At 37.6% G+C, this 24,723-nt stretch overlaps 1 protein-coding gene across 5 annotated transcripts in view; it reads right to left on the bottom strand.

Moving 5' to 3' along the window:
* Positions 1-24,018, bottom strand: part of OSBPL9 (oxysterol binding protein like 9) — a 163,764-nt gene extending 139,746 nt beyond the window's left edge. For 4 of the 5 annotated variants that reach the window (XM_045064513.1, XM_004774474.2, XM_004774476.2 and 1 more), the window contains exon 1: positions 23,869-24,018. In XM_045064513.1, coding sequence (XP_044920448.1) covers positions 23,869-23,979 — 111 coding nt within the window. In that variant the 5' untranslated portion in view covers positions 23,980-24,018. The remainder of the gene's footprint in view (positions 1-23,868) is intronic. The other variant, XM_004774478.2, reaches the window with a different exon arrangement.
* Positions 24,019-24,723: the final 705 nt, after the last annotated feature.

The raw sequence follows: 24,723 nt of genomic DNA, 5'->3' as shown, positions 1-24,723 counted from the left end.
CACTCCTATTCAACACTGTACTAGAGGTTCTAGCTGAGAAAATTAGGTAAGAAAAAGAAATAAAAGATATTCAGATTGGAAAGGAAGAAATAAAATTATTTGAGATGACAGAACCTATATATAGAAAATCCTAAGGAATCCACCAAAACACTATTAGAGGTAATAAATGAGTTCAGTAAGTTTATAGACTACAAGACCAATATATAAATTGGTCTTATAAATTGGTCAATATATAAATTGAACTACAAGACCAATATATATAATTGTGTTTCCTTTTTTTTTTTTTTAAAGATTTATTTATTTAGTTGAGAAAGAGAGAGACAGAGACAGAAGAGAGTGGGGTGGAGGGAGAGGGAGGGAAAGGGAGTCTTAAGCAGATGCTGGGTTGAGCACAGAGCCCAACTCAAGACTGGATCCCACAATCCTCGGAGAGATCACAACCTGAAATGAAACCAAGAGTCAGATACTTGTACCACCCAAGTGCCCCAAAAATCAACCGTGTTTCTATATTCTTAGACAAAAAAATTTAAAAGTGGAATGAAAAAACAACTCCATTTATAATGTCAAAAAATTTAAATACTTAGTAATAAATTTAATTTTTAGAAGTACGAGGCTTATACAATGAAAATTGCAAAACATTGTTGAAGGAAACCAAAGAAGACCTAAATAAATGCAAATACATCTCATATTGATGGAGTGGAAGACTTGATCTTGTCACAATGGCACTATTCCTCAAACTGACTTACAGATTTCATATAATCCCTTATCAAAATCCCAATGGTCTTTTTTACAGAAACTGACAAGCTGATCCCGAAACAGCCAAAACAATCTTCAAGGAAATAATAACAAAGTTGGAGGACTCACAATTCTTAGTATAAGACTACAAAAAAGCTACAGTAACAAAGACAGTAATTAGAACAATGAAACAGAATTGAAAGTCTAGAAATAAACTCATACAGCTATGGTCAATTGATTCCAAGACTATCCAATGGGGGAAAGAATAATCTTTCTAACAAAGAGTACTGAGACAACTGGATATATCCCTGTGCAGAAGAATAAAATTGGACCCCCACCCTATACCATATAAAACCATTAAACTATTAATAATAAACTAAAATTATTATGAAACTCTTAGAAGAAAACACAGGTGTAATTCCTTGTGACCATGGATTACATGATGGTTTCTTAGGACACCAAAAGCACAAGCAACAAAAGAAAAATAAGTTGAACATCAAACTTGAAAAAAAAAAATTGTGCTTTTCAAAGGACACTATCAAGAAATTTAAAAAAAACACAAAATAGAAGAAAATATTTACAAATCATACATATGATATGTATGAAGAATATATAATAAACTCTTCTATGAAGAACTCTTATAATTCAACAATAAAGACAAGGCAACTTAAAAATGAGTAAAGGATTTGAATAGATATTTCTCTTAAGAAAACCAAGTTAACAAGATAATTTCAGCCAGTGATAAATGTTAAGAAGAAAATAAAGCAGTGATGATCAGAAAACTGTTGCGGGAAGAGGGGTTCTACTTTAATCTAGATGGTTTGGGAAGACTCTTGGAGTTTTATCTGAACTGAGATTTTAACAAGAAAAGCCTCAAAGTAAAGAATCTGGGAGGGAAAGTTTCTGGCAAAAGGAATAGCAGGAAATGATTCATCAGTAAGCTTGTTCTCCCGTTCATTCTCCGCAAGGGTTATTTCAAATTTTCTCCATTCTCCCATCATGCATACTCCCTCTGCACATTTCCACTTGGCTTTCTCACAGGCATTTCAAACTCAACATTATCTGAAACCAACTCATGATTTTTCTCTCTCAAATCTTATCTTTCATCCATCCAAACTCCCCCCCCCCATTTCTGTCTCCTAAAAATCTCTCACATCCTTCCATTTAACTTCATCTCCACTGTAACCACCCTAATCCAGTCCTCCATAATCCTTCCAACTCCTCTATATCTACTCCCCCTCTCCTCTAATCCTTTTCTGTATAGGAGCCAGAAGAATCTTTTCAAAACAAACTGGAGCAGACCACTACCTTGATTAAAAACAGAACAAGCAAGCAAAAATATATTTCAAGGCTCTACATTGCTCTTAGGATAAAATCCAAATTTCCTCATTTATCCTCTACAGAGACCCTCTTTGTTCTGGCCCTAGTTGATCTCTAAAGTCCCCATTATCCCTGTACTCCAGCCACACTAACCTTTCACTCCCTGAACCAGCCAAATGCCTTCCTGCTTTAGGCCCTTTACACAGACTGTTCCCATTACCTGAAGTGCTTGCACTCATCTATCTTCACTTCATTAAATGCATAATTCCTACTCATCCCTCAATTCCCTAAGAAGAAAAGCTTTACCTGAACCCCTAGACTAGACTACCCACCACTCACATAATATTCTCATATAACACCCTCTTCCTTCATAATATGATTGAGAAATAAAATCTTCCTGGACTTCTCAGTGTCACTGTCAAAAGCCCTGGAGTTCTCCAACATTTCTACATCCCCCAAGAATTAGATCTGTTGTTTTCCCCATCTGAAAGGATAATAAAACTTATATTTCCCCCCAAAAAGCTAAAAGGTCAAAGCTAGGCTAAGCCCCCAACGTGCTAGGAAGAAGGTAGCAGGTCTCTCCCTAGGTATTTACATATGAAGGAAAGAAGGAAGGGAGGGAGGGAAGAACGAAGGAAAGGAGGAGTGGAGGGTGGGAGGAAGATGGACTAGACAGGGGGGACAGAAGAAAGGAAAGACAGGACGGAAGGAAGAGAGAAAAAAAAGGAGGGAAGGAAAGGAGAAAGGGAGAAAAGCAGAGGAAGGAAGGAGAAAGCAGAAGGCAGGCAGGCAGGAAAAGCAAGAAGACATACAGAGAAAAGAAAGAATGAATGAAAGAAAGAAAGAAAGAAAAGGGAAGCCTCAGAACTGGAAAAGGCCTCTAGACTGTAAATGCAGAGACCCACAAGGCTATCTGGCTCCAGGAAAGATTTTACTTGCATACCGAGTTAGATACAAAAGTTAAGGGGCTGAAGTTAGGATTTAGGCTTATTACCTTTCTAAGGCGACCCTTTTCAGGAGGAGAGAGACAGCCACCTCTTCAAAAGCAGAGAAGAATCATTTTTCCTCATCCTTCACCTACAGCTACTCAGCTGTATGTGTACAAGTGATGTGGTTCTTACAGCACTGCCCTAGGGCTAAGGACTAGGGCAGAAGCAGGCCAACACACTTATGATTATGACCTCTGTCTCTAACCTAGAATTCCTCATGTATGCATTCAGAATAAAATTAATAAAAATGAGTATTTTTAATACCCACGAAGTATTTAAATAATTCTGAAATTAAAGTTCATCATCCCTGTTAGCCTATAAATTTTAAGAGAATAGTCTAATATACATAAGACTCAAAAATATTTGTTGAAAAAAATATTTGTTAAACGGATGTCGGGAAGACTATGTATAAATGCAGACAGCCATTTTCAGTTTCAATAAATAGCGCCTACAGCCTTATATACTATGTCTCAATAGCAAGTAATCCACAGCTTCCATTATTATTTTGGTTATGTTGGCAAGAAAATGAAAATAAAGTTGTTAAATAAGTTACCTCAGCACAAATTAAATTTCATAGCTTTTTGTCTGTTAGTTAGCCTCTTAAGCCTGTCCCAAAGGACTACCTTCTTCATACCTGCTCGACACTTAAAGATATTTATCTTGGCATTGACAGGAAGTCAAGAAACAGAGCCTAAACCCCACCTGTTCTGCTTAACAGAATAGGTGGGGATATAATCACCACATTCATAACCCACCAAGAAATCTAGGGTGGGGTTAAAGCAACCAAAAGAAGCTTTTTGCTGGCTGCAGAATAAAGAACCTTGTGGAGATAATCACTAAATTAATGAACAAAAAGTTTTCCTTTACCCATGGTAGTGAATTTCTTAAGGAGTCACAAAGGTCTGTCAGAAAGAAGAATTTACACTGACAAAATTAATTGCACCAACTATTATAGAATGTAATTTTTTTTGGCTCACTTAATGAGCGAGACAAACTGTATCCACAGAGATACATATCATCTCTCTCACTCCAAATTCACTGGCAGTTACCACCACCACTGCCTCCCTGACACATACATACTCTCCCAATGATCACTTTAGGGAAAATACATAAAATAATAAAAAATACATATTATGTTATTTATATGCTAGTTTAAAGTAAATGGACTTCACTTTAGATATAAATCACATTGTGTGATTATAATCTCAGCCATAGTTCATCAGGAAGTTATCAATGAACTCACCACTGAACAGTTAAATAGAAAATACTGTAATTTCAACCTCAAGTTGCTTTAAAATACTTTGTGGACTGGTCAATAATCACTAAGGGATGCTACTGAATCTTATTTTTTTTTAATATTTTTATTTATTTATTTGTTTGACAGAGAGAGAGATCACAAGCAGGCAGAGAGGCAGGCGGGGGGCGGGGGAGCAGGTTCCCTGCTGAGCAGAGAGCCCGATGCGGAACTCGATCCCAGGACCCTGGGATCATGACCTGAACTGAAGGCAGTGGCTTAACCCACTGAGCCACCCAGGCACCCCTGAATCTTATTTTTAAATAAACCTTCTGGTCTATCAGGCTGCAGGGGAAAGGAGAAAAGTTTTTCTTTCATCTGAGAATTACAGAATCATACAAAAATTTTTATAGAACATGCGATTTGAAATTGGTTGTGAACTGAGTATTAGGAAACACATAAGCAAAAAACGCCCAAACCAGAGTGGTATGACAGTAAATGAGCTGTGTTCTTAAGAGAACAGCACAAAATAATTTATAGAGTGCTCTGCCTGTTCCGTCCACTTCTTAAAACCTTAGGAAAAGGTTATTTTAAGGACACTGAAAATTACTAAGCTGAATGTCAGTCTTAAATCAGTTTAATGTACAACTGCTTCTCACAAAGGAGTTAATGCAATCTAGCAGGTCCTCTTAATTGTTATACTCTGGATATACTTTATTACTTTATCTGAACTTCTGTGTACCACATAAAACACATCTTCTGAAGGGATGGTTACACATGTTTCAAAGTAATTTAAATAAAGAACAGCTCAAAATATTCTCCATTTAGGCTTCTAAGTCTATAGACATATGAAATCTCTCTTTAAAATGTACAAAATATGGGCGCCTGGGTGGCTCAGTGGGTTAAGCCTCTGCCTTCGGCTCAGGTCATGATCTCAGGGTCCTAGGATGGAAGCTCCACATCCGGCTCTGTGCTCAGCAGGGTGCCTGCTTCCCCCTCTCTCTCTGCCTCTCTGCCTACTTGTGGTCTCTGCCAAATAAATAAAATCTTTAAAAATAAATAAAATAAAATGTACAAAATAATTTCAATCCTTCAAGCATGTATGTGCTTTTTAATAAACGAAAAGCAAGTACCATTTGTAGGGAAAAAAATGACATTATGCATATCCAGAAATAAGTAACTTACATTGTCCTATAGACAGTGCCATTTAATGAAATAACATGAGCTGTAGAGTGAAAAAGATAAGGTTTTGAACTTCAGTCCTGCCAACTTGATAATAGGGTGACCCAGACTAAGTAACAAACTCCCAGAGAAGGGTTGTTATATACTTTCATTGGATCATTGCAAGCACTGAGTTAGTACAAGTAAATCACTTAGCATAACACTTGGCATATAAAAGGCACAAGACTCATGCCCCTTTCTCCCTTCTACCTTAAATACAGCAGGAAACACACAATCATTTTCTCTGAACCTAAGGTAACCGTTAGACCGTGGTTTTAGGCATGTCTTCTACCATCAGCTCAGTTCCACACAACACACCCACCCACCCACCCACACATCCCCCAATCTGCTTTAATAACATGCAGCCACCACAAAAAAAACAATAAAACAAATCATAATTTTCTCCTCCTTCATGCTCACACACTTCCTTTGTGGACTCCTTCCCAATCCAGCTCCTATGCTCAGGTACAATTTATCCCATTCTATTCAATTTATGGGTGTTGCTATTGTATTAGTTATTATATTTTTGTTACATCTATTTTTCTTGTCAAACAGTGGGTTTGATTGTTTATATATTACTAGTATTCCCATACTAGCTTATAGAACCTAACTGATGCCTAGAACCTAGAAGATATTAGATAAATGTTTGTAAATGAATAGTCCTAACCCGCCTGTGTGGCTCAGTGAGTTGAGCATCTGACTCTTGGTTTCGGCTCAGGTCATGATTTCAGGATCCTAGGACCCTGGGATCGAGCCCCACCTCTGCCTCTGTGCTCAGTACAGAGTTTGCTTGAGATTCTTTCCCTCACCTTCTCCATCCCCCTCTGCTCCTGGTCTCCACTCTCTTTCTCTCTCCCCCCCCCCCCGAAAAAAATAGAATATTTAAATGAATAGCCCCAAGGGCACCTGGGTGGTTCATTCTGCCTTCTGCTTGGTTGTAATCTTGGGGTCCTGGGATGACTCCCTGCTCAAGGTGGAGTCTCCTCCTACCTCTCCCTCTCCCCCTTCACTCATGCTCTTGCTCTCTCCCCCCTCTCAAATGAATAAAAAATCTTAAAAAAAAAAAAAAAGAAAAAAAAAGAACAGCCCAGCCTCCTCTCCCTGGCACCCTACTCATTCAACAAACATAATTCACTCAAAATATGCCCATTCATTCCGATTTAGGCTATTCAACAATTCTGACTAAAACAGCAGAAACTTTTTTCCCCATTTCTGATACCTTTCATCTCTTTGAACAAATTTCTTATATTTTAAAATATTACCATAAAACAAATAAAGAGCAAGAAAAATCTCCAATAATGTTATGTAAGCACTAAAGCAAGTAAAACTTGGCACCAAAGTTACCACTTATTTTTATCTTTGTTATAACTAGTTAATTGTACCTTCAACAGGACTGTGAGTTTTTAAATATTAGTTCACCATATTCTACCATACTAAGTACTCAAAAGTATCTTAATGAATTAGCTAACTCACAATGGTATACAGTGCCATCAATCAAAACCTGTTTAATTGGAAATGTAACTGTGGATTAGTAAATCCATCTGCTTCACAGAGCAAATGAGCCTGGAAAAGTTTTGCACAAACATATTCAAAATTCACAGGGGAAGATTAGTTTGCCATTTAAACTAATTCTACAATCCTTTTATAAAGCAAAGAATGCCTTCCCAAACCTGTTAAAGACACTTAAATTCTTATTTGAATGTTAATTCTACTTTGCTTGAAATAAACTATCTATATTTAAAAGATCAAGTAAAAGAGTCTCATCTGACGTGCTCTGATTCTCTCACAGCTTAAAGTGAGGTCTTCTGAACTTCTTAACACCTAGCATCCCATCTCACCTTCCTTAAAGCACATATTACTTCTATTTTGTATGTAAATAATGTATGTGTATGACTCATTGCTTCTCTTAGAGGGCAGGGCTTCTGATTCATCCTCTGCCCCCACCCAACACCCCTGCTATACCTTTGGAAAGAATAAACATTTAATACAATGATGGCAGAGTACTTGTGAACATATGTCAAAATGGTCTCTCTCCTTTTAACATAAATGTAAACACTGCCCCAGTATTAAGTCTTATGTCACTTCATTTCCAACAGCTTATTAGATTGCCTCATAGCCAGTGTTGGACCTTGAGCCATGCAATCCTGGAACATAGGTGGTCAATCTGGTAGGCAAAACTAACCCACAAAGATAGAAATCACAAGAGGCTGACTCTAGGACATGAAATGGCCAGGAAAGAGACAGGAAGGAATTCTGCAGGATGGCAGCAATGCTTTTGGGATATTTTATATTTTGGGATACTGGTAAAAAGGGTATGAACTAATTTCAAAACTCACCTAACTGTATACCTGAAAACTATGGGTTTTTTTGTTTTTTACTGAATGTAATCATATCAAATAAATAAATAAGTAGTACTTCCCAGAATTCCACACACGTAACACTGCTTACAACAGCAATTATAAAACCTAAAATGACAGCAGTTATTCCTGTTGTCTCCTCTCTATTTGGAGAGCATGAGCTCCTTAAACCATCCTGATAGTATTTAACGTACCAGAGAGCCTTCACCAGCTAAGCCTTCACCAGAGAGCCTTCACCAGAGTCTTATGGGCACTCAAGATTAAAATGACATCATGCTACTGGAAATCCACACCAGCAAAAACTTGGAGGAGCCACAGGCCCACAATAGTGGAAGAATTTCCCCCCATTCATCCCTCAAGTTATCACAGATAACTCCCTCATCTCCCACCCATCCCCCATTATAGAAGTCTTCCTGTCCGGCAAAAGATTTGGTGTCTATACTACAGATAAAGCCTCAGGGAAGTATACTGAATCAGTACACAAGGGAACAGTAATATTAAGAGTCTAAGATCCTGGGAAGACAGCTGCTTTTCTTTAAAGAAAAGACCTATATTAGAACAAATATATACAAGATCATCTTTAAGAGCTGGAACAGCCTGGCGGTCATTATACTAATTATGGCTAATTATACTAAGTATCAGAAAGTTTTAATAGTATCAGAAACTAAAGTAAGATGGCCAGAGCAAGAACCACAAGGCCAGAAGAAAAGTTTTTCTGACCAAAAGATCAGACCTGCTGAGTTCTCGTAATAAGTGTGTCTCTAATACCAAGATACCGTATTATATCAGTGTCAGATGTCATTAAGTATCTGTAACACATTACTCCCTTTGGTCTGCTTCTGCTTAGAATCTGGCATTCCATACAGCTTGCTTTCAGAGAGTATGTGCACTACTGCTCTAATCAGAAAGCCTAAGTATGCATACAAGTCTCAACAGTTCTATTTGTTATGAATTAATAAATTGGAATACTAGTTTATATAATGTAATACAATGGCCAGGAGTTTCTACCACAGTTACTATAAATCTGGTTAAATCCTCCTTCAAAGATTTTGAGTCAACAAAAGCTGAGTGTCAAATCAGCAATCCTTCTGAATTCAGCAGTATAAACGTCATCCTATAAAGAGACTTGCAGCAGTGCTTCTGAAGCTGTACCCCTGCCTTCCAAATTACCTCTAGCATGTAAACCCTAGGTTTACAAATATAGGTCCACATCCCTTACCTGAGACCTTTGCTTCAGATGTTTTGAAATTCACAATTTGAGAAAAATAATATACATATAGTACATAAACTGTGTCACAGTCTAGGGATCTAGGGTATTAAGCATTTAATTAATTTCACAATCAAACATATTGGCATTTCTATAGTACAAGACATATTTACACCAACTATGGTAAAGACCATAAACAGCCTCAAGGTTCAAGATAGACTTTACTTCCAAAGGAGAATAAAGTTAGTGAAAAAAAACCTTTGGAATTCAGAGATTAAGGGATTTCAAAATTATATGTAAAGGTTTGTCAGCGTGTGTGTGTGCGTGTGTGTGCGTGTGTGTGTGTGTGTAGGTAGATTCCATGTCCAGCATGGAGCCCAATGCAGGGTTGAATTCACAACACCAAGATCAAGTCCTGATCCAAGATCAAGAGTAAGATGCTTAACCGACTGAGCCACCCAGGCACTCCATGGGCTTGTATTTTGATCTAGTGACCTATTACACTGTAAAGTCTCAGGTCTTTCACTATTTCTTAAAAAAGATAATTTTATCAAGTCAGAATTTAAAGCCAACAGATCAGTGGAAAGAACCACTTTCACAGCGTTTAACTTAACTAAGCACAGCTATGAAAATTTACAGTTTTCACATCATTTCTAAAGTTAAATATTAAATACTAAACAGCAGTTTAGATTGTGCAGATTAAAGGATGTCACTATATGGACACTAATGTAAATTTTCCATTTTTGCTGTGCTTCTCAGATATTTCCAGAATAGTAAATAATGATTAATGTTATTTCACAAAAAAACAACTGAAAGAAATGACAGAAGCAAGCACGTTAAACTCCAGGTGGTTTGTGCTGTAGATTAGTACTTCTCTGTGCAGTGATAGTCCATTATCTTTCCACTTCACTTCTCTAACAAAAATTGCCCAGGAATGCTTTTCCTTATTTAGAAAAGACTAAGTCAGGGCACAAAGCAATAAGGTTATGAAAAAACAAACAGTAAAAAGAACACTACAAAAATTTAAAGATGGGAAATTTTGTACGACACAAAAAATAATTTAGTTAGCATGAACAATAGTCAGAAAGACAGTATTTTGAATTCTTAGTCCTAATTCTAAGACTCATCCTCAGGCTCAATTGAGAAAGGAGACATGCTCCAAAAGAACAAATTTTTACATAGAAACTGGTAAAAAATGGTTCCCAGGAATTCAAGAGCTATGGCTAAGGGTTTCTCAACTTCTCAAACTTCTCAAGAAAATGTTCAAGTTCTTGAGAAGTTAATCATCTACAATAAACATACTTAACTTCCACATTCAGGGGGAAAAACTTCTTTTAAAAAAGCAATTTAAAAGCCTTCATTCTTTGTTAGGTCTAATTTTACTTCGGGTTTCTTTAAAAGGCAAAGGAAAAAAAAAAGAAGGAAGAAGAGTGAATATGCAAGCACAAAACGGTGGATTAGTCATGCCTAAAGCTTGGTATCTGCTCCTAGGGGTCTTCTCCCCATCTGGTAGGCTCTCAACGAGATGTAATAGGAAAGAGTCTTTTGTTTATCATTGGCATTTCAATAGGGATAATCTAAGTCCCTATCTTTCGTCTCAGATGTAAAAAGATTCACTACTTTTTAATGATTAATCAAAGCAGTTAGCATTTTAGAAGGATCTTTGCAAAAAGTTTATTTCCCTGTGATAATGACATAAACTATTATATGTCAACAGACGAGTGATAACTTGATATCACTTTTTTAAAATATTACTGCTGGAGCAATGATGCAGTCAGTTAAGCATCTGACTCTTGGTTTCCACCCAAGTTGTAATCTCAGGGTCTGGAGATCCAGAATATGTCAGAGTCTGCTTGAGATTGTCTCTCACTCTCCTTTTGCCCTTCCTGCTCATGTGAGTGTGTACGCACTGGGGCATGTGCTCATTCATTCTCTCTCTCTCTCTCAAATAAATAAATAAGTAAGTCTTTTTAAAAATTACGCTAGTGCAATTCAATATCCTCTAACAGAAATAACATTCTATTTGGGTAAGAAAACTTGATCAGACACACAGAAACTATGGCGTGATTTCGTAAGTCTCAATTTCTTCATGTGTGCAGGAAATAATATCAACTACTTCATACTAGTGTTAATTCCATATTTACTGAACACTCACTAAATGCCAGCTACTGCTCAGAGGCTAGAGGTAAAATAATGAAGTTTCTGTTCTCATGGAGTTTATATTCCAGAGTAGAGAAACAGACAATAAACAAGAAAAAATAATTTCAGCAGCTAACAATAAACACCATTAAAAAAAAAATCATTGTGACAGTGACTGACAAGTGAGGTCTACTTTAGATAGGCTGCTATGGAAAGGATTCTCTAAGCAGTGACATCTGAAAAGACCTATGTAACAAGAAGGAATCAGTCATGCTACAGACTAGGAGTAATAACAAGGCAGAAAGCTATGCAAAGGCCCTGAGGCAGGAATAAATCTGAGGCAGTCTAGGAACAGAAAAAAATCTAGAGTGGACAGAAAGTGGTGAGCAAAGTAGTACTATAGCAAAATAAATGGAGGCAGATAACCAAGCACGTCTAAGTTATAATGAAGAGTTTGGACTTTTTCCTTAAATCACTAGAGAATTTTAAGCAGGGAAATAACAAGATCTTTCATTTTTCTTTTTGTTTTCTAAGATTACTTGGGCTGCTGATAGAAAATACATTTACAGAGCAAAAATGGAAACAGAACAGTTACAAAGTTTTTTGCAACAGATCAATTGAGACATGATGGTGGTTTATATACTACCATGGTAGCAAGAAAAAATGGGAGATGTTGAGAGGCTTAATGAGGTGATATATTTGACAATATCAGAAAATACCTAGAACCATGATTAACATCTAGCAGAGGCTTATGGCAGATTGTATTTTCCAACAAAGACCTAGAATAATATGACTCATCCCACAAACTCTTCGATAACTTTGCCACTGACTCATTAAAAAGTGGAGCCTTCTACCTGTGGGTGGTCTTCATAAACTGCCTTAAGTAAGTAAACTATTACCCAACTGAGCAGAACTATAATAATGCCAATTATTGTACCTTCTCTTCCAGCATCACAAACAGCACAGGAATCTTAATCTCCCAAAACCAGATAACTGAGCCCACATTAAGTAAGGATGAAGGAAAAATGGGATTCTTCATTCATTTTGCTACCTAAAGAAATGCAACACTAAATTATATGGAAAATTCTTAATAAAATGTTATTAAGTTGTAGAATATCATGCAAAAGATTATCTAGTTTTATATAAAATATATACATGTATATTTAAACATAAACAATTTTTAGGAAAACTATTTTCCAAAACACAGAGGAATTTCAGATGGGACTTTCCTGCCTTCTACTGTATATGCTTTTCAGTACTGTTTCAATTTCTTAAAATTAAGGGTATCATCTCTTTAAGAACAATAAAACCACTGTTTTAAAGCTTTAAAAAAGAAATCAATGTCACCAAATTATGCAGAGACAGTGCTATTAAAATTAAGTGTGAAAAAGGCAAGAGTACCTGTTGGATTTAGCAACAAAGCTATCACTGGAGACCTTTGTTAGGATTTTCAGTAAAATCTGGAGATTAAGACTGCTGCAGAGTAAATGTAAGATGGATGGATACAAACAGTGCAGAAAAGGCTTTCCACAGGTTTAAGGAGAGAGGTCAAGATGGTATTTCCAGAGACACACAGAATGAGCAGAGACATTTTTTGACTTGGAAGAAATATGACCATGTTAATTTGAATAAAAAAGTCAAGCAGGTCCTAAAATTCATATAGAAATTCAAAATAGCCAAAACAATCTTAAAAAAAAAAAAAAAGAAAAAAGAAAAAGGATTAAAGACATACATTTTTTGACTTGGAAGAAATACGACCATGTTAATTTGAATAAAAAAGTCAAGCAGGTCCTAAAATTCATATAGAAATTCAAAATAGCCAAAACAATCTTAAAAAGAAAAAAGAAAAAGGATGAAAAACATACATCCCAATTTCAAAACTGATTACAAAGCTATAATAATTATAACGGTGTGACACTGACTTAAGGAGAGACATAAAGATCAATGGAGTAGAATTAAGAGGCTAGAAGTAAACCCTCATGTTTATGGTCAACTGATTTTCAACAAAGGTGCCAAGATAAAAAAAAAATAGTCTTTTCAATATAGGGTGCTAGAATAATTGGATAGCCACACATGAAAGAATAAAAATGATATAAATGATATAAAATTTAAGAGAAAGAATGTCACCCTTAGCTCACACCATGTACAAAAATTAATTCAAAATGAATCAAAGACCTAAATATAAGAGTTTAAACTTTAAACTCTTAGAAGAAAGCAGATATAAAACTTTCTGACCTTAGGTGAAACAATGGTTTTATGTCAACAAAAGCACAAGCAACAAAAGATAAGGTTAAACTAAACATAATCAAATTTGAAAATTTTGTGCTTCAAAGAACACCATCAAGAAAGCAAAAAGACAGGGTAGTTCATTTTGGTTAAGCAGCTGTCTTGGGCTCCAGTCATGATCTCAAGGGTCCTGGGATCAAGCTTCCTACTCAGTGGGGAGTCTGCTTCTCCCTCTACTTCTCCCACTAGGATCATGCTCTCTCATTTCTCTTTTTTCTCTCAAATAAATAAAATCTTAAAAAGAAAAAAAGAAAGTAAAAAGACAACCCACAGGAAAAAAGGGTCATGATCTCAGGGTCATGAGATTGAGCCCCACCTCTGGCTCTGTGCTGGCCTACTTAAGATCCTCTCTCTTCCTTCCCCTCTGCCCCTTACCCCACCCCCCTGCTCTAGCTCACGTGCTCTCTCTCTCTCAAAAAATAAAAATAAAAAAATAAAAATTAGCAACGGACCTGAATAGATTATTTCTCTAGAAAAGATACAAATGACCAATAATCATATGAAAAAGTGCTCAATATCAGCAGCCATCAAGGAAACTAAAATCAAAACCATAGTAACATAGTACTTCATACCCACTTAGGATGGCTATAATCAAAATGACAGATAATAACAGTATTGGCAAGGATGTAGAGAAATTGAAACCCTTATACCTCTGGTGGGAATGTAAAATCATGCTGCTGCTTTGGAAAACATTTTGGCAATTTCTCAAAAAGTTAAATATAGAGTCACCATATGACCCATCAATTCCACTCCTATGTATATACAAGAGACATGAAAACATACGTCCACACCAAAACATATGTACACATATGTTCATAGTAGCATTAGTCACAACACCTAAAAAAAAAAAAAAAAAAAGGAAACAACTCAAATGTCTGTTAACTGATAAATGGATAAATACAAATGTGTAATACTCATACAACAGAATATTCAGCTGTAAAAACTACTGATATGTGCTATAATATGGATGAATCTTAAAAACATTGTGCTAAATGAAAGAAGTCATATTAAAATTATTTAAAGAAAACTTTTATAATATGATTCTACTTACATGAAATGTACAAAATAGGCAAATCTATAGAGACTAAAAGCAGATTAGTGGTTGCCTAGGTTGGGGTACCGGTAACAATATAATAGAAAGTGCTTCTTCTACGGGTGATCAAAGTTTTCTAAAATTGTGAAGACAGTTACACAATTCTGTGAACATACTAAAAAACATTTATTTGTATTCTTCAAATAGATGGTATGTGAATTATTACCTGTTAACACACACACACACACACACACACAAATAGATGGTATGTGAATTATTACCTGTTAACACACACACACACACACACACACACACACACACACAAAAGCAACAAGCAGCCCAAAGATTTCCTAAAAATTTCCACATGAAAATGTTACAACAAAGACATTTAGGTGTTGTACTGCAAGATAAATATTCTTAAAATAAACAGACCACAAAAGCCCAACATAGAAAGGAATTTTAAGATACATGAGAGAAAAGGAGTAGAGAAAGCAAAAAAGGAGAAAATCTATAGACTGGGGTCCTTGAAAATTTGTGAACAGATGGAATCCAGAATACCCAAGGATTACCTCTTGCACTATGATGGGGAAGAATGCAGGCAAGGGTTGGCAGGAAAGTAGGTATACTACTAAGTGTGGGTACAAGACGTTGAGTCTTCCCACTAAATGTACTCCATTGTCTCTGGGAAGCACGGCACCTTCCCTGAATGACAGAGGAAAGAGAAGGGTTGAGAGAATGTAGAGACAGCTGTCAAAGGGACAAAGCAAATATTCACCCAGTATCTTATCTATCCATCTGTGTTATAGTAGTAATGCTAAAATAAAACACAACAAATGAAGTAGACAATCTTAGCATGAAGGCCTAATGTAAACATAACTCCAGGAAATAGCAAATGGACTTTCATAATAATCTTAATATTATCATGTGAATGGGAAAAAATTATGAATACCTCAAAACACTTCCTCTGAATATAATTCCATTTGTATGACTCCATGTTCCTTATAAATGTAACATTTGCAATAAAAATTTTTAAAAAAAGTAAAGTCCCTTTTTTAAGGAACTCGTCTAAGCGAATCCTTCATGATAAAATGAGAAGGAAAATAAACGACTGGACTAGCCATTTGTTTGTCTTCCTCTATCAGCAATAAAAGGAATAAATCCTTAATCTAAATCACTTGTGCATTGTCTTGGCTGTGATTGGAATTAGTTAAGTATTTGAAAATCTGATCCTATGACAATTACCACATACAGGAGTGGCATATTTAAGAATAATCTATTTTCCATCCTTCCACAAATTATCATCATCAACAAAACTGCTTGCAACAAAAGCAAGAGCTGACTGCTTATCTGATACAACACTCTAAGCAAAAGATCCCACACAATTCTACAGGCTCTGGATAATAAAACAAAAGCCACTGCTGTTGATATAAGCTCAATCATGTTTTATATAAACCATGGAACATACATATTTGTTGTTAGCATATTCTGCAAAACTTACAAGGCTGTGTAAAACACAATTCCAAACAGCCTTCTGAATCTCATCTCTAAACCAAGTTTTAAGGGCCCTGGACATTCCATTCACTATAAGAACAATGCACCACACTGTAGGACTTGAACATCATAATGCTCAGTACTGACACTGAGGAGTTTACAAATTTGTAAAGATAAAGAATGTACTATAGATATGGCTAGTTAATGTTAACAAATATAAAATGATTAAAAGCCCAAAAATTATATAAGCAAGTTTCAAGGTTACTGAAAGGGAAAAATCGAGGCTGACTAGAGTATTTAAGAAAGCAAACAATACAAAATTTCCATATTCTTCTTCCCACTGATACTCCTCACCATTTTAGAAGCTTCCTTTGTTTTCTTTTCAGCATATTTAGATTAGATACAATTTTTTTTTGTTTCTTTTACAGTTCAAAAATGACTTATTAGCTTTAGACTTCTAATATACACCATATAAGCCTAATAAAAACTGTCAGAAACAGTTTATTCAGAAAAGTATAAATTCATTTTAACTGTTTGATGGGAGTGGCACTGGTATCTTTCTAAAATATGTAACTACCTCTTCTACATCTTTGTAAGAAAAATACATATACTTAAGCTCTTCAAAATTCTTGATCATCTTCCAATAATTGCTAAGGACTGTCAAATAACACTTAACTGTGTTTCAACTACCAGTGGTTCTTTTTTGTTGTTGTTGTTGAGTTTATTTATTTATTTATTTATTTATTTATTTGATAGGAAAAAGAGAGTGAGTCCAAGAGCAGGGGGCTGGGAAGGAGAAGCTGACTCACTCCTTGAGCAGGGAGCCCAAGGCAGGGCCTGATCACAGCACCCTGGGATCATGACCTGAGCTGAAGGCAGACACTTAACAGACTGAGCCACCCAGGGTGGCCCCCAACAATCAGTAATTCCGAAATGTAAAATCTCTCCCAGGTAGCATGTAATAGGTAAGAACATATGATTTTTCAAATGATTCTTTTTACAAAAAATACTTTGAGTGGCACCGGTAACTAATTCGCGGTTTCTAACTTTCTCTCTAAAATGTTACAAAAACAATATAAATATTTTTTTTAATTTTTTATTTATTTATTTGACAGAGAGAGATCACAAGTAGGCAAAGAGGCAGGCAGAGAGAGAGAGAGAGAGAGAGAGAGGAGGAAGCAGGCTCCCCGCTGAGCAGAGAGCCCAATGCGGGACTCGATCCCAGGACCCTAAGATCCCAGGACCCTGAGATCATGACCTGAGCCGAAGGCAGCGGCTTAACCCACTGAGCCACCCAGGCGCCCAACAAAAACAATATAAATAGAGTTAAACATTTTGAGATAATGATGAAATAAATCAAATGTTATAATCTCAAACAACCTAATAACCTTTAATGTGTCCCTAGCCATTCCATTTTTCCAGGTACCAAGGCCATTAATCTAAATCTTTTACTACACTCCTTAAGTCCTAACTCTACTCTTATTTTTAACATGGATCTTGATTCCTGTTCTACATTTAAGCAAAATCCTACTGTAGAAGGCCTACCCCTTAATTCCATATCCCTCTCTGCCTCTTTCACAATAAAACATCTCAAGCAATCTACATTCACTTTTTCTACTTCTTACACCTTACTCTTTAAACCAGTCCAATCTGCCTTTCCTCCGCACCAACCACCCAAAAGAAACTGATCTCACTAAGGGCATCAATGATCTCCAAACTGATCAATCCAGTAGATTTTTTAGTCTTCACCTATTCAGTCTTCTCAACAGTACTCAGGCCAACTCACTATTCCCACCTTGACTGCCACATTCTTCTGGTTTTTCTCTTATTGTATCTCTGGCTGTCCCTTGTCACTCTCCCGTGCAGCTTTCTTCTCTGCCAATCCCTTGGATATGATTGTGGTTTAAAAATCTGTCCACAAATTCTTTGACACTCCTCTCAAAAGGTAGGGCCTAATTCCCCTTCCAATGCCTCAAATTCCTAAGCCCATGAGAATGAGCTAAACTTTATGATGCATTTCTAATGAACAGAATAAGGCAGAAGTGATGTTCTCAGACTAAGTCATAAAAGGCACTGTAGTGACCTCCTCACTTTCACTTTGATCACTCCCTCTGGGTGAAGCCATAAAGCCAATCAGAATGACACTAATCTAGCCCAATGGAGAGGCTGACTGGTGAGGAACTGAGGCCACATTCCAACAGCCAGTAAGGAACTTAGGCCCTGTGCCAAATGCTGGATGAGTGAGTCATCCTGGAAGCTGATCCTTCAACTCCAGTCACGCCTTTCACAGGACCACAACCCTAGCCAATGTCTTGACTACAACTTCTTAAGACCCTGAGCCAGAACCACCAGGCTAAGTCACTCCCAAAGTTCTGAGCCACAGAAACTATGATAATGTTTGTTGTTTTAAATTGCTAAGTAATGGGGTAACTGACTACAAAGCATGTACTAATCCAATGATGTTTCTCAGCATCCTAATTATTCTCTCAATTCTCCATGTATAAAGCTAATATATCTGTAACCACTTTTTCCCTCAATTCTAAACTACAGGACATCTTTTTATCAATTTCAATATGCCCTAAAGCAACCTCTTCCCCAACCTGTTCCTCCTCTCTTCCCTATCATTATTCACCCATATAAAACCGAAAAAACTCCGTTTCATTAGACAACTTCTCTCCTTATACTCATATCCAAACACTAAGTCCTAAAACTATGACCTGATTATTTCTCTGCAGTGACAGTCTTCTTTAAAGAATACCTGTACCTCCTGATCAATTTTAAAATCATAGAGACAACCAGACATCATGTACCACTTGAGGTAATGTTTCACCTATGAAGAATTCTTGCCCAGAAGTAAAAAAAAATTATCTGATTAAGTTTCTAGCTCGACTTATCCATTTATACAGTTCCTATATTGTAGGAAATACAGACAACAAAGGAACATATTTAAACGCACCACAAAAACACTGCCAGTAAAATCCAGAATGTGGAAAATTCTACAGAATAAATGATCTGGTTTCTTCAACAAACAGAAAAAAGAAAGAAATGGAACTGGAATTCTGACTCAGACCAAATGGTGAGGGAGAGATGTGTGAGACAATCAAGGAAATTGAACACTGATATTACATATTAGTAAATTATTATTAGTAATACTTAGTTGTAATAATGATATTATGGTAACTTTTTTTTTTTTTAAGACAGACCTTAACTTTTAGTAATACATCTGAAATATTCACAAATTAAAGGATACAGTATCTGGGATCTACTTTAAAATGAACCAGTGGGGAAGGAAGGAACTGAAGTATTAACAAAACTAGATTGGCTACATGTTGATAACTGTACAAACTGGATGACAAGAATTCATTTTAAGATCCTCTTTTATGTATGTTTGAAATTTTATGTAATAAAAATTTTCCTAGGGGTCCCTGGGTGGTTCAGTGGGTTTAAAGCCTCTGCCTTCCACTCAGGTCATGATCCCAGGATTCTGGGATCGAGCCCCGCATCGCATGGGGGGGGGGGGTGTCTCTGCTCAGCGGGGAGCCTGCTTCCTCCCTTCTCTCTGCCTGCCTTTCTGCCTACTTGTGATCTCTGCCAAATTAAAAAAAGAAATTTTTTTTCTATAATAAAAAGTACTTACAACACTTAATGATTTCCACTGCCCTGGAGGGTAAAGTTCAAATTCCTTAGCTGTTTATCCAGACAGCCTTTCATTATCTGGCCCCTACCTACCTCTTCAGCTCATCTCCTGTCTATCTCAGGGCCCAAACTTCAGAGCTATCTAACTCCTTACTCTTGGCTCCTTTGAAAACATTTATTTCCACTATCTCAAGCAGTTATCTCTCTCTCTCTCTGCTCACACAGCTAACTTCTATTTATCACAGGTCACAACAAACTTGTTTCTTCTAGGAAACTTTCCATGACCTTCCAAGACTGAATCAAGTTACTTACCTACACAGCCCCAAGCATCCTATGCTTCCCTGATCACAGCTCTTACTTGCTGTATCCCCCAGCAGACTCCAGGCGTCATGAAAGCATAGATTATTTCCATTTTATTTGCCATTTTATTTTTTTTTAAAGATTTTATTTATTTATTTGACAGAGAGAAATCACAAGTAGATGGAGAGGCAGGCAGAGAGAGAGAGGGAAGCAGGCTCCCCGCTGAGCAGAGAGCCCGATGTGGGGCTCGATCCCAGGACCCTGGGATCATGACCCGAGCCGAAGGCAGCAGCTTAACCCACTGAGCCACCCAGGCGCCCCTTATTTGCCATTTTAATGTCTCCTTTGGGCATTGCACCTGGCACACAGTAGGTTCTCAATAAACATTTGTTAAATTTACAAAAGGCATGACCTTCACTAATTTTCTAACCTTCCAACTCCCCATAGAGAACTCCCTCCATTTTCCTTCCTTTTTCACCTTCTTTTGTGATAATGATTCACATAAATGGTTGGCTGTTCAGTGTTCCAAATTTATACCTTATCTTATCTAAAAAACTCATTACTTATGTGCTATAAACTAACATTTATAGGCCTGATCTACATTTCCAGGCCTGACCTATGGCTCCAAATGCCTTCCAGACTCCCACTATCTCCCATATACAGTTTTACACCAGAGCTGCTCAGAAACCCTCAGTATCTTCTTAATGCATCTTTATGTTCTCAAGTTTCCCATTTTGTGCATATTTTCCATTGCCTAAAATGTCCTTCTTCTCTTCTCCCTTTATCCTATAAATCTCAGCTCAAATGTCTCCCTCCCCTTTTCTAGGCAATGTTCCCACAGCACTCTATTCTTATTTCTACCGTAGTATTTATCATATTGTTTTGAAATTTATCATACCGTTTTGAAATCATGTTTAAGGGTCTGCTGCTAGACTGTGAGTTCCTAGGTAGAAGGGACTCTCTTTCCTTCATTCTCTACCACCACCATATAGAATACAATGCCTGTTATAAAGTCAGTCCCAAATAAATGCTTGCTGAATGAACTACACTGTATTGTTTCTAATAATTAAGAGACTGAACTGGAGCTGAAAAGATTGTCTAAATAATACTTTCCTAAAGCAGACAATCAGTTTCTCTCTTCTTGTATTGGGCAGAACAATACTATATGAAGCTCTTTTTCAAAAAACTGGAAATTCAGAGTATGAAAATTAAAGAAAGATAAAGTAAAAAGACCATTCAATCCCAGAGAACAGGTCTAGGTCTAGGCCCAGGCCCAGAGAAAAAGATCCAGGCTGAGATGATGTTTAGGCGAATCTATTCAGTTCATGGCATTCCCAGTGATTCTAACCTAACTCTTGAGATTATCCCAATATCAAATCCCAGTAGAGGAAAACTCTAAAGCAAGGCCAATCTACTTTAGTTCAGGGTTTTCATGGCCATCCTGGAATAGATCTCTGACCACAGAATCAGACCAGAGCCTAACTGATTTTGGAAACAAAGTACAGAAGTGATTGCTATTTATTACTCTGCTAAAACACTAATGTAATTAATTCAGATACTTTTTCTGAAAGATGTAGCTCCAAGTTATTAGACCCATGCAAATCACTAAGCTGTACCTTCTAAGCCTTCTAAATCCTAATGCACTAAAACACTGTCCAAGTGTACAGAAGTCCTTGCCAATGTTCAATGTGTCTCTTTCTTTAAGCGAATACCTATCCTCTTCTCATCTTTGTGGGACCTCCTCTAATTTGGGATTAGGTATCATTTTATTTTCACAAGATAATTTTACTTTGTAATACTTCCTTGCTGTTTCTCTAGAAGCAAATGCTTTAATACCAAAGAACCAGAAAAGGGAGGGGGGGAAGACTTCTAAATAGCCATTAGTGAGAAATATGATATCTCCTTCAGCTGACAAGGATGATGTTTTAGAGTCTGGTCTCAGAAGGCAGAAATTAGGTATTGGGGGAAGGGTGGGAGAAGTATACGAAAAACCTGTATTTAGTTAATAAGGCAAAGAGTGATTATCAAGGTTTCAAAAACTAAAAGGGCCAGGAGGCAGAAAAAGGATACACTAAAGAAAAAAAAAAAAAAAACCAGGAAAAAGGAAGATTCTGTCTGGGCTAGGAGCTCCTAAAAACCCTAGCTTGGGGCTTCTCCAGTATGGCCCTAGATTTAGACCAATACAAATTTGGGACTTGTAGAGTTAACGTAATTGCATCGTGCCACTTTATTGAAATTACTCTACCCTGAATAGGCTGGAAAGAGTCCATGAGAATTCGGATTATCACGTCTATTAAAACCCAACAGTACTCTTCATCTGTCTGAGCCACGGGATTTCATAATTGCAGAGTTTTCAGAATGTAATGTTCAGCTGCATCTCTTTCAAGGCTACCTAAAGATAATCTTGAACAATAAGTTTAAATCGCATTCAGGTTTGGTCTTTTTCTCCCTTCAAAAATTATGTAAAGAAAGGACGTTAATAGTTAAAGGATGTTGAAAGTTATATTTTTTTACTCCTGCAGACTAGCCTTTAGTAACTCACAGCTTGCACTTTTCTCCTCCCCGCAGGTTAAGTGCAGTGAAAACAGAAAGCCAGGAATCTGGAATCCTCATTATACCACTTACTGCTAGCTTTGTGATCTTGAGCAATCATTTAAAAGCCTAGAGCCTCAGATTCCAAAACTGTAAAATGAGGATAACAAATACTTATCTTGCGTTAAGTTATTGTGAGTGAAATGAATTAAGGAAACCACTAAACCAGAATATAAACTCCAGAGAAAATGGTGAGTATCTTAATCTCTGTTGATTCTTGCTCACACGCACACATATGTGCACACACAACCCCACACACACGTAGCTCAAATGTTAATAATATAATAATAACATATAGTGGGAATTCAATAAGTATTTTTCAAATGAATGAAAATACTAGTGCCCCCACCTCTCTCATCATTAACCCAAAAGTGATGATTTTCTTCTTCTATAATTCTCTGAAGCCTTCAAGAAATTCTATTTTGTCCTTTTAAGCCGTTTCTTCCCTTTCGTTGGCTATTACTAACTATCCACTATTCAGAGACCGTAACTTTGTAAGTAATTTCTCCAATACCACCCACGTATTTCTAATGCGGTAGGTGTGGAACGGATAGTCAGAACAGAAGAATCATGGCAATTCGTGCACTTGCTTGCGGCCACTGGTTCGCGTTTAACTACAGCAAGGCCCTCAACTCAGCACTCCCCAAAATACAACTTTCAGGAGACGCCTCATATCCATTTCTGTCTTCGCTAGCAAAAGCCGCCTGGGTGGGAAACCCTTGGCTTCAAAAGTTAAGGCATCAGTTACGCTCGCCTCTCACAGAATAGCGGCGTGCGTCCCATGAAAGAAACACTCAGTTTGGGCAGACAGGAGGGATTTCGGACTTGTTCGTGCAGCTAGTCACCTTAGGACCTGGTCAAGCTTGTGTGAACACCGCTCGGAGAAAACAACGCTCTTTAACCCCTGGAGAGAAGCTAAGGGGCGCGGCCGTCTACTGGGCTGGGTGGGCCAATGTCAAGTTCACGATAAAGTGGGGAGATCACACGGACTACGTAACCTGACCCTTTAAATCATGGCTAGGACCACCCTCACCCGTCTACACCCCGGCTGGATCCCACCACAGCTTAATACCGGACCCTAAAAAAGGAACGCGGCTCGCCCCTAACCCATAAATCAGACATCCACTGCCTGCTTATTGGCTGCGCCAGCATCTCCTTCACCCTCATTGGCTATCCGGGGCGTAAAACCTCCCCTCACGAGGGAACCCTCCGGTACGGCGGCACCCCCAGTTTAGCAACCTCTACCCCGCTACCAAAAAGCCCGCCCCCCCCCACCCCAGGGATAGCGACCTCCGAGGCGCTCGGAGTTTTGCCCCACGAGGTCTCACCGTGTAATACGAAAGCAGCCCTGCATTGTAGTCCAGCACAAACCAACGGTACTGCCAGCCCTTCATCACGTTAGTCCATTTACTCAGCGGCCCTTCCATGATAGACGCCATCTTGGGAGCCGCCAATGACAACAAACGGCCTGACGTCACTCGCCTATAAGGCATTCACCATGTGGGGGCGGGGCCGCCGCGGGAAGAGGCGGGACCGGGCGGGACCGGGGCGGGGCCAGCTGTGCTACTCCGGGTAAACTCCCTCCCATGCCCACAGCTATCAACCTCAAACAAGCTTTCTTGGGGCGTCTATTGTGCGTCCATTGTGTGCAGAACTGGGTGCCAGGGATGTGAGGAATGCAAGCATGAATACCGTTAAGATTATTTATTAACATAAGTAATTTTATTACGCATGATACCTTACAAGTCCCAAAGATTTCACATCTGATATTCATTTATGCATTCATTTCACAAATCCATTCATTTAAGAAATACTTGCTATTTTGTGTTAGATACTCTTGGGCTTTGGGGATTCAGCAGAGACTTCATGAGGGGCGAAGGGGAACAAGCAATAAAATAGTAAATTATGTAGTATATTAAACACTGGTAAGTGCTGTGGAAAAAAATTAAGCAAGGAAAAAGGCAGAAAGTGGGAGATGCAATTTTAAATCCCAAATAGAGAAGGCTTGAAGAAGGTAACTTTTGAGCGAAGACCTAAAGAAAATGAAGGAGAGAACCTAGGAGAAGACTTCCAAGGGAAGGAATAACAAGTGCAAACACCTTTAGCCTGGCATGTTGAAATATCAGCAAGTTCAGTGTGAGTGGATGTCATGAGCACACTATGAAGTACATACACAGGCTGTG

The sequence above is a fragment of the Mustela putorius genome, unplaced genomic scaffold (genome assembly GCF_011764305.1).
Source record: "Mustela putorius furo isolate JIRA1106 unplaced genomic scaffold, ASM1176430v1.1 tig00003853_pilon_pilon_pilon, whole genome shotgun sequence".
In the NCBI taxonomy this organism is placed as follows: Eukaryota; Metazoa; Chordata; class Mammalia; order Carnivora; family Mustelidae; genus Mustela; species Mustela putorius.
Note: the sequence above shows the minus strand (reverse complement) of the source record. Positions and strands in the feature narration are given on the sequence as shown.